Source organism: Diadema antillarum, unplaced genomic scaffold (assembly GCF_040938485.1).
Source record: "Diadema antillarum isolate AM-2024a unplaced genomic scaffold, OU_Dant_1.0 scf00000136, whole genome shotgun sequence".
Taxonomy (NCBI): Eukaryota; Metazoa; Echinodermata; class Echinoidea; order Diadematoida; family Diadematidae; genus Diadema; species Diadema antillarum.
The window spans coordinates 1,695,147-1,709,192 of record NW_027271025.1 but is presented as its reverse complement, the minus strand read 5'-3'; the positions used below and the strand labels follow the sequence as shown (position 1 = coordinate 1,709,192).

Genomic DNA, 14,046 nt, shown 5'->3' with positions numbered 1-14,046 from the left:
TGATTACGAAAAGAATCCCATCATGAAATGCATTATCAAGAGAGGATGGTATTCAGTATTCAGTTTGCATGATGTCGTTACCGAGATCCTATCATTGCTGTATATAATAGTCTACGAGTAGTTCGTGTTTATTACCTAATATTGAATAATGAACTATTCGCTATGTGCGAAAACGTTTGGTTTGGGTTTTTTTCGGCATGGTGTTGCTCATGAATTACACAGAAATGAAACCAAACAAAAACAAAGCCGAAGTGTGATTTGCTAGCATAAGGTCTTACGGCTGCGGAAATCGTGACAGAGGTGAGGAAAGCAATTTATTGTAAGGATATATCAATGTAGCAAAGTTGGTCACTGTCCACGCCATCTGTTCAGCTCGTAGGTAAGTGACGTTATCTTGTAAAAGCGTGTCAGCACAAACGCATTGTATGGTTTCACTTATCATATACCAATCTCCGTAGGAAGTACTCTGGATATCTCATTGGCCAATAGCTTTGAAGTCGTCCCGCCGCCATCTTACCATGCACATCGCCCATACATTTGCGTGCGGAGCTCGCAATATCACGTGATCTTGGTGACGGCCTCTGATGGAACTGCGTGCGAATTTCCATGGATTGTGCCTAATAACATGGCGGCTCGGAGGTTTCTCTTGTTTGTACATGAGCTTGAAGAGGCCAATGAGACATCCACATTTTGTCTTTTAGATATAAGTGGTATTTACAATTTAACTTCCTTCAGATGAACTCATTTTCAATCAACGTCATTTACACTTCAGTGTCATTTTATGAATTAATGGATTGGTTAATAGGCTGAATAGGCCGAGTGTGTCTTAAACTAAGTCACATCTCAAAACATCAACAAATCAGATTTGGATGATTTGTCACTTGTTGCCTCTTAGACCAGAGTACGACAGAAATGCTCTTGAAATGTCCTGCCGTGTATATTTGCCTGTGGCAATTATAGAGCAAAATGTAAGCACCATTAAAGGAAAGGAGATTTACTTTCGTGGCACAAAAGCACCTCTCCTGGATAAATACACAGCATACACAAGATAATTATGCAGTGTAAACAATCATCGATCCTTTTTATGACCCCGTATTAAACGATCTGGTGCCCAGTTTGTTGAAGTCCAATTATTACTTCGAGCTGGGTCTTATTTGCGTTGTGTTATCTGTGTGTACACTTTACGTACTTGCGCTAATTACATACGTGCGCAAATTGAGTAGGTCTACGTGTGCGGCTGTCTTGAAATTAAATTTCTTTGCAGAAAACCACCTGGCTTTTCCACACACACACACACACACACACGCACACACACACAAAAAAAAATGTTGTTTTATCTCTATACTGATTGGATTTGGAAGACTATCCACAGAGAATGTCTCACTTGATTTCGTATTAACACATTAAGTAGTCCTAAAGCTGTACAACTTTAGTTTTGATGGACAAAAAAAAGAAACCATGCAAACCGTGTAATGGTTGTATCTGACAAGATCACCAGATCAGCAAGTGTATCGCTGATGACAAACAATCGCTGATGGAAAAAGAAAACCCAGTTGAGTTAGTGGTAGAATTTCACTACCAGGTGTTGAAATTAAGGAAAAACCGATGTAAGTTACAACACATTTATATGAAATAGTTATGAAACATAATATATGGCACATATACTATTAGAAGCCAATGCAAGATAGAGCTTAAAATCACATATTAATTCGGACTCATGGATAGCTGCTTAAATGCACCGAACTGCTTCCATCAAACAGCCTAATCTAAAACTCACTGATTGAGTACAAAAATGTGTCATGGAAACCGTTGCTCTAGAGCCATTTTATTTTACGAATGCTAACCAGAACACACACACACACACACACACACACACACATAGCAAATACGCAGCTCCAGCATGTTCACACTAACGCGTACATTTGCGAATTCGGAAATAAAAGCTCAATCCATAATAATCATGATACACGAGTGTGACAATAAATCTTTTCCCCATTGTTAACCTGGGCCCGCATTCATTAGAGGTGTTTCCAATACTCAGACAGGTCAAATGGCTCCAGTGTAAATATGTATCGAACTCATCAAATCATAATTAGAGAGAGTGAGGCGGGGGAGGGGGGGGGGGGGGGACTCCTCGTGGGCGCCAGTGAGTGTAACGAAGTATAGAGAGAATTGAATTAAGTCTCATGCTATCAGCCAGCACGTTCATCCCGATATTTGCTTACTATCATACTCTCATATTATCCAAATAATACCTTTCGATATGAAAAATTAATCGCTCATATCAGTAAAGTAGCATTTCAAAATTTCATTATCATTTTGACGCCTGCCAGGAGACGTCTCCAAGGATCCTGGGATTAATAAACTACAAGGCTAAAATCTCATCGGGTTAATGGCAGCAAAATAAAACGTTCATTGTGTTTCCTAGCAGCGAGAGGAATTGATTAAAATGGAATCGTGATCATGTAGACCCGACATATTTATCTTATTATTGACTTTGGATGCTAATATCTTCATATTAGGCTAAAGATGAAGCATTTGGACCCCTGCCATGACTACTGTGAATTTCAAACTCTCAATTAGAATAAAATGATATGGTATCTGATCATTTTTTTTTTGGTTATACTGTCGAATACATAGCCTGTATCATTTTGAAAATAAGAAAATGTTCTATTTATATTGCCCGTCGGACACTAATACAAATCGCAATCCGATTGCCTCAAGAAATATAACGTCTACATCAATCTACAAAATCGCACAATCAATAAAATGCAAAGTAATGTTGCAAAGTAATAATTCTCCTGCAAAAAAAAAAAAAGTCGAATTCTTCAGTCGGTCGCTCGTACCTCCTTGGTCTTACAAGTAATCTATAGAAAGCAGTATGAAATTGGGTGTTGCGCCGTTGGCAATGGGTCCAATGCAGTTAGAGTGTCGAGGGCTTGTGAACAATAGGGCTACGCTTCAACGCCAGTACGTTGCAACGTCTAGAAAGTAAAACTCATCTATCATATGCGCTCTTATCAACCCGCCAGGATTTCAAACATTCATCGCCTTCACTCTCTTTACAGCGTTTGTGTCATCACTGAGTTAGTCGACATTTGACGAACTTTGATATAGGACCGCAGAGTAGGGCGATGGATTAAAATCATTTCTTCCTGCAGAAAAAAAAAGGTAGTCGTTTCAATAAAGAGAGACAACGACAACAACCCAAAAAATGTGGAAGATGAGGTGCGAAGAGAAGTTGTCGTGCTCAGGCGTGAAGGTAACTCAAGCAATCGTTACCCGGCTGCTATTCGCCGCACACAACCTGATAGCCATCGGGAGAGTGGCGGTGGTCAGAGGGAGGACAGACTCGTCATGCTCGTGGCTACTTGGACTGACTCTCATCGGACTAGCCGGGGAGACCGTCTTTACCCTCGTCAGAAACAAGGGAGAGGAAATGAAATGGTGAGTGTTTCCTACACAGGAAGAACACCTGAGAGAGGAAGAGATTGAGGGAAGAGAAAGAAAGGGGGAAGATGAGATGATGGTGGTGATGGTGATGATGGTGGTGATGGTGATGATGGTGATGGTGGTGATGGTGGTGATGGCGGTGATGATGGTGATGGTGATGATGGTGATGATGGTGATGATGGTGACGATGACGGTGATGATGGCAATAATGATGATGATGATGATGATGATGATAATAATAATGATAATAATAATAATAATAATAATAGTAATAATAATAATAATAATAATAACAACAATAATAATAATGGATGATGGGTGATAGTGATGATGATATTATGATGATAATAATAATATAATGATGAAACAACATTTATATGGCGTTATTTATCTGTAGAAACATTAAAGGCAAGAAAGGGATGTCAGGAAATCCACATAAAGAAGTAAAAAGAAACACTTATACATGCCAGACAGAAAAAAAAAAATCCGAAATAATGTGCCCAGTACATTTTTAGAATATGCAACTATAAGATATGGCTCTCATCGAGACCTAGTTGCCAAACAGTATGTTATCATGATAAAAGTAAAAATATATGTCCAATGTATTTAGAGTCATTAAACGCAGTCTTTAGCAAATTTCAGTGCAAAATTTATACTTCCTCGGATGTATGAACATAATGGAATACCCACAAAGAAAATTACCAATTATATTCGAAACAGTGCAATGCTCATACTCCTCAAATTTTGTCTGAAGGCAGATATTGAAGTGACAGAGTATGTATGAATTGATATGCAGCAAAAGTCTGTAGTTCAAATATTGCTGGATACAAAGAAGTGAGAAAAATCACGATAAGAAGTTGCAGTGCAAAAATAGCGAAAAGAGGTTAACAGAAACTCTGCTTAAAAATGAAAACTTATTGTATTGAACATCAGAGCTGGTCAGTCTTTGCTTTAGATATGAACTTTGCATGGATATGTGAGCATCGGAGTACACGTGATATAGGAAATTAAAAAATGAAGTCAACCAAACCATTGTGACATCTGATTTAGTCGGAAAATGAGCAGAGATGAACATTAGCATGATTAGTGTGGGCAGGGAGGTAGAGAGTCACTCTTCCACCTCACTGGTGTGTGTCTGTTTTGTGAGTATTGCTGTTGTACGTGTCTTTCTCTCTATCTATATATCTTGCCATCTATCTTTTTCTTTGTATTTGCTCAAGTGTTTTACAGAACTGTATACCTGTTCGTTGTCATGGAAACGGGGTAGGGGTTGGGGGGCTGGGACAGAGTTCCAGAGATAATGGCAGCTGAATCGTGATGCGGAACAGGGCACGACGCCAAACTGCTGTTTCGGATGAGAAGGCCTCTGCATCATTGATAGACTTTGAGGTGGTACCTCGGATGAGCTCGTAATTTGATGAACTCGTAACAACCCGCAGAACAAGTGGCTTTATTTTGTAGGCGGAGTGGTACACAAATTAAAGGGAGTGATTATATCAATTTCTTTGCCTCACTACACTTCGGGTAACCCAAAATATTTGTTATGATGATAATAATAATAATAATAATAATAATAATAATAATAATAATAATAATGACAAGGATGATTATAATAGTAATAATGATAATAATAATAATAATAATAATAAAAATTATAAAGAGTATAATAATGATGACAATTATGATAATAATAATAATAATAGTAATAATAACAATGATAATAATAATAATAACGATAACAATAATAATAACAATATTACATAATCAGGCGCGCCGGAAGCAGTTTTGGATTGGGGGGCAAATCTTGGAGGGGGCTCACGATAGACCATACAATACATATGTTACACAATATACACATACACACACATACACACACACACACACACACACACACACACACACACATATATATATATATATATATATATATATATATATATATAATGCATGGCGTACCGTGGGTCGAGACATGGGGGGCACCTTGTGGAAGAGTAATTTTGAGGGTGTGTATGCTTGTGCGTGCGCTGTCAGTCTGCAAACTTAATGGGACTACAATACATTACGGAATGTGATACATTCAACAACGCAGTCATTGAGCAACATCGTAAGTTTTCCATACACGGATTATGGAATGACGGTGTGAAACGACAAGCACTGTCAGCAATGTACATCAGGAGAATTGCATAACAATAAAATGCGAGCGAACGAGACATTTTGCAGTCCCCAAACTGCCGTTGGTAGCTATATCTTTCTGGGGGGCGGCCCAGGCGCAACTGCTGGCAATTACTGGCAGTAACATTCTCTTTTACAATGTCATAACGATTAAATGCGAGCGAGCTTGAAAATTTTGACATTCTACAGGATAAAAACTGCCGTTTGCAGCTATACTTTTTTTCGCTTTGGAAATTAAGGGGGGAGGGGACGCACCGAGCGCAACTGCTGGCAAATATTGGCAGCAACATCAGGAGAATGGCATAGCGATTGAATGCGAGCGAGCTTGGAAATTTTGACACTTTACAGTCCCAAAACTGCCGTTTGTAGCTATATTTTTTCGCTTTGGAAATTAAGAAGGGGGGGGGGCGGTGCGGGCGGGGGTTAAAACTATTTTCCGGGAGCGCTACCTACGTCGTGCCACGTTAAGCCCCCGTTCCACTATGCCGTTCTCGCTACGATTTGACAATTTTCTCAGGTCGGGAAGGATCGGGTAAAACCTGAGCCGATCTGGACACAGTACGATGTTAGAACGCTCTAAGTACGCTGCAGTTACGACTACCAAGTGCTTGCTACGCTCTTACTACGATGATCGGGAATGAGACATTACGATCTCTGCCGCTGTCGGTACGCTTTAGAACGATGTAGCTACGCTGTCAGTGCGATGTTGCCGATGTTATCCGATCGATGCACGCTGTATCTACGCTCTGAACGATCTATACGATCTTATCACGCTGTTACCCCCGTTCAGAGAGCTGAAAAGTGCCCGATGTGCCCCGATGTACCCCGATTCGACTGTCGGTCTGCAGTCAGTCAACTTATTAGCATGCAGAACCGAAGAAATATACTGTGGACCTCGAAGAGGCTCCTCAACTCACGGTTCTTTTGCAGCAATGCATTGTATAAACAAAGACGTGCTGATTTTCCAAGGCTTTTTCTTGATGTCGTTGCTTTTATAGTCCGTCTTCCTCCAGTTGTAGATGATTTCATATTCTTCAAAATTCTGCTATGTCCTCTTCCTCCTCTTTCAGCATCACGTGCAGTCTCTCTTTCTTCGCCTTTTGGGTAGCTGCTTCGCTGCTTTCTTCTCTTCTTTTTCTTCATCTCTTCTTCTTTGAAAATTACAGCTAAAATTACTTCCCGTTCTTGTGCCGATGTTACTACGCTCAGAAAGACCTTGTTACGCTCATCCCGCTGCGTTTACGCCGTCACTACGCTCTCCCCGCTGCGTTTACGCTGTCACTACGCTCTCCCCGCTTGCCGTACGATTAGAAATATGTCAATTTTGATCGGGGAGATCGGGAAGAAATTTTGAACCGGTTCAAAATTTCTTCCCGATCTGAAAAAATGCCCGCTCCAACCCCGACCTCCACACGCTGCTGCTACGATGCTTCCGATCCCCGTACGCTTTTGCCGCTCTCTCCCGATCTGCTAGATCGGGACAGATCGGGGTCCAAATCGTGATAGTGGAACGGGGGCTTAGTAACAACTAGTGGAAGAGGGACGTATGGAAGATTCCCCCCCCCCCCCCCACACACGTATAAAAATTACAAAGCAAAGAAGAATTTTAAAAAAGTTGCTTCAAAAGGAGGGTTGGAATGGGCCAGTTGTGCCCGCCTCTAAATCCGCCAGTGCTTAAAGCTAGCATTTTGATATTTACACGATTTTCCATAGCCAAAGGCCTCTAAAAACTGCAACGGTTACCGTTACCTATTTGTATTTTATATATATATTTATTCATTTATCTATTCATTTATTTTATTGTATTTATTTCTAGCTATTTATTTATTTCTTTTCTCTTTTTTTAGGGGGGGGGGGCTTTTTTTTTTTTGGGGGGGGGGCAAAAATGCGTTTTGCCCCAAACTTTTTGGATGGGGGCGGCCCCCCCCCCCCCCTCCTGCCCCCCCCCCCCCCGCCTATGTACATAATAATACAAAAACAAACGTAACATACATTGAACCACTAATTCAAAAGTCTCTTTGGACTGTCACGGAGTGTTGTGTTACTTCAGTAGCAGGTCGGAACGTATTTCTTTGTATGTCATTCATCAGTTCATTCACGAAATTTCAAAAACGTGAATGTCAAAATAAATTAGTGTTACATATTAATTATATCCTTCTGTTGTATCAAACATAAACAAAAGCCATCATGGGATATTGCTCGATGATTTGAATTTAGATATTTTCATGTTTCTTTGTCCTGTTCTCTGTAGAATGCGTGATACAGATGTATCTTCATGTTTGTTGTGAGTCATCTTCGTTAACAAACATGATATCTTATAAAGTTCTTCAAATGAGATTCACGTTTTTTCTCCTTTTCCAAAATCGATCAAGATTTAGAGATTTCAACCTTCTGTAACCAACCCGGAAGGAAAATAAACCGACACAAACCAACCCAAACTATTCGGTGGAGACTTGTGCCGCGGATGAAATAAGAACAGAATATAACACATGCAACAGTATTCACGAATGCAGCCTAACAATCTTCGCACACCCCTTCCCGAATAGCGTGACTGGGTTTCCTTCTCTCGACTTATAATTTGTTTGATAGTTTGAGCTAATTTTGGTTGACTCAGACATTTCAGAAAAAAAAAGAAGTATACGATGGTCATCCAATTTACAGTTTTCGACGATAAGCTTATGACTTCGTGGCCAAAGTGAGAAATATGACAGGGATGATAATAATAATTACACGGTAAGGGCATTGTGTTAATGTTTCTATATACCTATACTGTCCCAATATACTGGTGAATAATGAGTGAAAATGTCGTTGATGACACTATTATTGTTGTTATTACTGTTAGTACTATTGTTCTTGTTATTATAGTGTTGTCTATAGTAATTGAAGGCGTTATAATCATTATCATGGTCACCCTTTCAACCGTCATTATTGTCATTATTGCTCTCTTTATTCTTATCATCTTTATTATTATCATAACGGACTGTAGTGGCAGTTTCACAATAACAGACATAGTAATGAAATTGATGATTAGGAAAGGTAAGGGATATGATCACCATGCGGAATATACAGGTACGTAATCATGCATGTCTCGTTGGTGCCGTTTGATGATTGTGAAACTCGGAGGTTGCATTCGGAATTAATGATCGCGTTGTTTACGAGCACTCCTCAGTCACATTAATGGACGCTGATATTTCGAGTATAATTTGATACTACTGCTATTGACCAACGCTATCAATTTTAATAGATAGCTCGCTTCATGACGTGCTTTCTTTTTTCAGGGCGAGTTGTTGATTACACGCATATTGTGTAATCACACCGTAATCAATTGATTTTGTCACGTTGTGAGAGCATGACCTTACCACATCTTTGGGAAAATTGGATGACGTTAATTATGTTTTCTCTATTTTGTATTGTTTCTGAGCATTCTGAGAACGGGGGGGGGGGGGCAGGGAGCCTGATCTGCGGGCACACGCATGCGATATGGATTCATTGTGCGGAAATGAAGACGGCTAACAAAGAGGGAGTGTGTCACCTTTCATAACCACAATGGTATAGAGCAGCGTGGTGACCTGAGAATACAGTTGAAATTTAATTATAGGCGACGCATCGATAATGAGGGTGAGGACACGTACGTAATGATCAATCTCTTGTCACAAATTAGATATTAGTAGGCACCCAAAATTAAAAATTTGGGAGAAAAAAAAAACCCAAATGTGTCAAATAGGACAGTGAGGTGAGAGTATTCTGTATTTCATTTAATTTTCTTTCTTTCATAATAGTCTAAGTCGTTTTCCATTTGGTTTGAAAAAAAAAAATGTTTGTATAGATATGATAAATATTATACTTGCTAATATGGTGCAATATATTATGCGTTGGAGTCGTTGATTGAAATTACAATGTTATAATTCCCTTTTGAAAAATTCACGATGTGCCCTTGAGTGTATATACAAGGCACTATCACTACAAAGCTTTCTGTAAATGGTTATGAATATTAAAAAAATTCATGCGCGTTTGGCGTCATTGGTGTTAAAATTCTCTTTCAGTGAAGTGATACATACACGGAAATAGGAATCAAGTCTCACAAAAGAAAAGCAATCTGAGGCGCTTTCCAACTGGCCAATCTGCCCCTTTTAATAAACAAGTCATATTAAATAGTGACGTGGCTGATGGAAATGCGATTTTATTAGAATTTGCAAGCCCTTGAGTGGAAGTGGTAATCTGCGGACCACATTGAAGGGATCATGCAGTTAAAATGCCACAGTATGGGCATGGAGTTGGTTACACCATGGTATGAGGCTGTTTTAATGTGACATATGAGACACTGTGGGACATTCTGGGGATATTAAATATCTCACATCAAATTAAATCAGCGATTGGCATGATTTTAACGTACGAATGAAAGTGTACCTCAATGGCGCGTTTGCTAGTCTGCATCATCTATCTTCAACGAGCCTAGGGGGTTGCCATAATTATATTGTTATAATTATAATTATATTGGTTATAACTGTATCACCTCTGAGATTCCTCCTTTCACATGCACATTAACCAGTAACCAGAGCAGAGTATGTTCTGTTGGCGGGAAAACATTTTGGTTTTGAAGATGAGGATCCTATACTAGTTCATCCTTGTGTTTTTATCCCTCTCTCTTCGGTCTCCCACCATGTGATACTCTTTGTTTGATCACCTGATCACATGCAGTCAAATTAAATTATCTCAACGTGGACAGAAGGAAGAGATACAAAACAGCTTGCGAAAAGACAATATCACAGAATACATGTATGTACAATATATGTTTAATAGACAATCCTCTGTGTAATTTATGTTCTTTGCTATTGAATTACGACTGTGTTCATGGTTACATTTTGTTAATCCGAAAACGAAATAAGGTCCATTATTCCGAAGATTCGTTGGTCCGAATATTAAAAAAAAAGGTTCGCTATTCCGAAGGTTTGTTCATCCGAGAACGAATACGGGTTGGTAATTCTGATTCGTTTTTTGTTTTTTTTTTATTTAGTACATTCCTTTTTGTTCTTTTTCCGAGTAACGAATCTCATTTCATTTTCGGATTAATGAACCTTTGAAAAAACGAACATCATCCGTATTCAAATATACAAAACTCAAGCATCGATTAATCAGAACATGTGCATTTTTCTTGGCAACTTAACTGCAGCAAACAGAAGGCCAGTGTAAGACGCTCTGGTTCACTTGTTACAATTCACCATTCACTCTCCCCCCCCCCCCCCTTCTCCCTTGGCAGGTTTTGTCCGAGTGTCTTGTGCTTCTTGGCTGGTTCAGTGCCCTCCATATGGATCCTGGAGTTCGACTTACTGCGTAGACGGCAATCGCCCGAAAAGGCTCGGGGCGATTATTTCGACTCTGAATTGGAGAACGTATGATTTTTTTACGTTGTTTTTGTAAGAAAATGCCACATTCTTCATTAAAATTATATATCAGAAATTTGCTTATATCCCATAATTATCGATTGCATTCATATTCAGTAGTACCATTCAGTTTGCTCTCCATCATGTGGCTTTTAATTCCCCCATATCAGATTGGCTTCCAAGCAGCCAAGTGCGGTGAAACAGACCGTGCGCGTAGGGATGTCAAAAATTATCCTTTTTGTGCTCTTAAAGAACATTTAAAAACTAAAGTCTCAAAACGCACTCATAAATTCTCCTTCAATATTCATTTTCCCTTTTACATCAAATCGGAAGAGGTGTTGTGGCTCAATGGATGACACCACAGACTATCAATATGTTGCAATTGATTCGAATCAATCGTAAATCCGCCAATCCATTGCAATATACTTAAGAAAAGTTGCGATTGATCTTAGATCAGTCAAACGTTGAGTTTAATTCTAGATTAATGGGAAATTTTAGGAAGCTATACGAAATTTGCAAGTTATCGTCAGTCACTCTTGACAGCAAAATTATGGATAGGATATCATGGGATAGGAAAAGACATAACCCCTAGCATTAAAGCAGTTTTTTCACCAAAAAAAAATTGTGACACGTATCTTTTCAGTGGTTTAGAGTTCGTGCAGTTCATACAGATTGATAGCAATTTGAATCTGATCGTGATATTGTGACAAATATTTTCAATCAAACACCAGCTGAAATCAGTCGCAAGTTTTATATTTTGATATTCATTTAAAAGAGAAGTTGTATAATACCAGATATCGTGTGGTCTTTGTTCGAACTCCTAGATGACAGTGGTTGTGTCCTATGAAAGGCCAGGAACTACCTTGTTCGTCGAAGGGGACTTAAGGCCGTTGGTCATGTTCATGCTCGTTTTCAAGCATTCATTCCGTCCTTGATGAGTGGTCACTTAAAACAAATTATTCTTTGAAGTCATTATTTGTCTCACCATACAACAGGCCCGGACATGGGTTTTGGCGTTGGAGCAGCTGTTGCTCTTCGTGCTGGTCGTGGGTCGATGGCTTCTACCGAAGGGTCAGATCACTCGGGATCAGCTCTCCCAGCTCCTTCTGGTGTACATCGCCACGGCGGCAGACATCATCGAGTTCTTCGACAGCTTCAACTCAGACGATTCCTCGTTCAGCTTCGAACTTATCACCGCTGTGCTCACACTCTGGTCCTGGAGTCTGATCCAATTCACCCTGGTACTGACATCCACAAGGGGTCACCCGGAGTACACCTCTCCAGCGCCCCCGCCGGGGAAGGAGGAAAAGGTGAATGATGACAAGATAAACAAGTGGCAGCGACTAGCCAAGATGAAAGCGGTGGTGTTGGTGACGGGGATACCGTGGCCGTGGGGTCGATTCCGACAGGTTGTGCCACTGCCGAATCCACCAAGCCGAAACAGAGTGATCCCAGTGCGACCGGAGGATGAGGACAAGGTGTATCCGTACAACCGCTGCGCCTGCCTGGAGTCGGAGATGTGGGCAGTGGTGGTGGCGCTGTTGCTGCAGGATGGACCCTTCCTAGTCCTTCGACTGATTCTCATCTTTCACCACAAGGTCTTCACGCATCTCAGCGTCTTCTTCACCTGCAAGAACGCGCTGGTGCTGATGCTACAGATCTATCGCCTCATCGTCGTGCATCAGGAGAAGAAGGCTGCCGACAAAGAGCGGGAGCTGGAAAGACTGCGTGCCGAGGTGCTTGCTGCTGGAGGGGGTAGAGAGTCAGACAGTTCCCCCGACCCCGTGGCAGAAAGAGGCCATGACCCATACGAGACTGCCGCTTACCAAGAAGCATTTCAAGTCCTTTATAGACGTTAGTTGTATCAAGCAAAATCGTAATGTTTTGCTGTAATAAATGAAAGTGCAATTCTGGAACTCATTTACAGTCGTCGCTATAACTTTAAAGTGAGGCAGTCCTCACGAATTTCAAAAAAAAAAATGTTGTTGTTGGTACCTCCAATGAACTACTTTCACCAAAAACAAACTTTCAAATCATCAAATAAGCTCGTATCAAATTTTGATTGAAAAAGTGTGAATCTGCATGGTGAACATGCTAATGAGCAAGTCTTGGCGGAGATTCAGACGTCACCGAGGCACAACTCTTCCCAGCCGTGTTCTGCTCGTCACGCGTACGCTCCCTAGTTATTTATAAATTCATGTTTACCATTCTTTTATATTGATTAAATATATAAATAAGCTTGAAATATTTTGTTTGAAATAATAAAACCACATATTGTCACATTTTATGACAAAATCATATATGATCATTTTGAACACTTGAATTGGTTTTCTGAGGCACGGCTGTCAACTTAGTGAGTTGGGCAGCAATGACGTTGCACCTTTTTGCAGGCTCTTACACGATCGCTTGCAGGAATTATTTTTTTTTAATCGCGTACAGAGACAGTGTTTGCTTTCCACGTGCATGAATTGGTGAAAGGTTATATTGTTTACTCTTCTTAATTATCATACAGTGAAAATTCTCAGGACTGCCTCCCTTTAAAGATTTATCTTTGGATGTTATATTCATTGTTATTTTCGTGCTCATTTCGTGCATGATATATGCACAGCAATCGATTTCATTGTTACGTACGACCAGATATGATGCCATCAGTCAACGTTTAATAATTGAAACTGCCACAAAAATATTCGTCTTTCATCCGTGTCCATACGTCTGTGGACACAAGTATTATTAATCCACGCTAACAGAGTGGTCCCAGACACCGCTTATAACATGGACCTAATATACAAGGACATTCATCGTATCGTTGATTACACGTAATTCATGCACCTGTACATCTCAAAAGCGCCACAAAGACATTTTTAGCATGCTTCACTGCTTTGATCCCATCATCGTCACCGCCAGCAAGCCGGGAGAAGAACAAGACGGAGATTCGAGAAATCTAAAATTATATGTGCAGAATAAAATAACTTACAAAAATCAAGTAAAGTGAATGTACAGTTGTGGTGAATTTTAGGAAATCATGCCTCAAACAATTTCG

At 40.1% G+C, this 14,046-nt stretch overlaps 1 protein-coding gene across 1 annotated transcript; it reads left to right on the top strand.

Annotated features, from left to right (window-relative positions):
• The first annotated feature begins 3,214 nt into the window (after positions 1-3,214).
• LOC139721001 (transmembrane protein 26-like) lies at positions 3,215-12,865 on the top strand. The gene is made up of 3 exons (XM_071632331.1): positions 3,215-3,447; positions 10,883-11,015; positions 12,002-12,865. The coding sequence occupies exons 1-3, from the start codon at positions 3,215-3,217 to the stop codon at positions 12,863-12,865; spliced, it is 1,230 nt and encodes a 409-aa protein (XP_071488432.1).
• Positions 12,866-14,046: the final 1,181 nt, after the last annotated feature.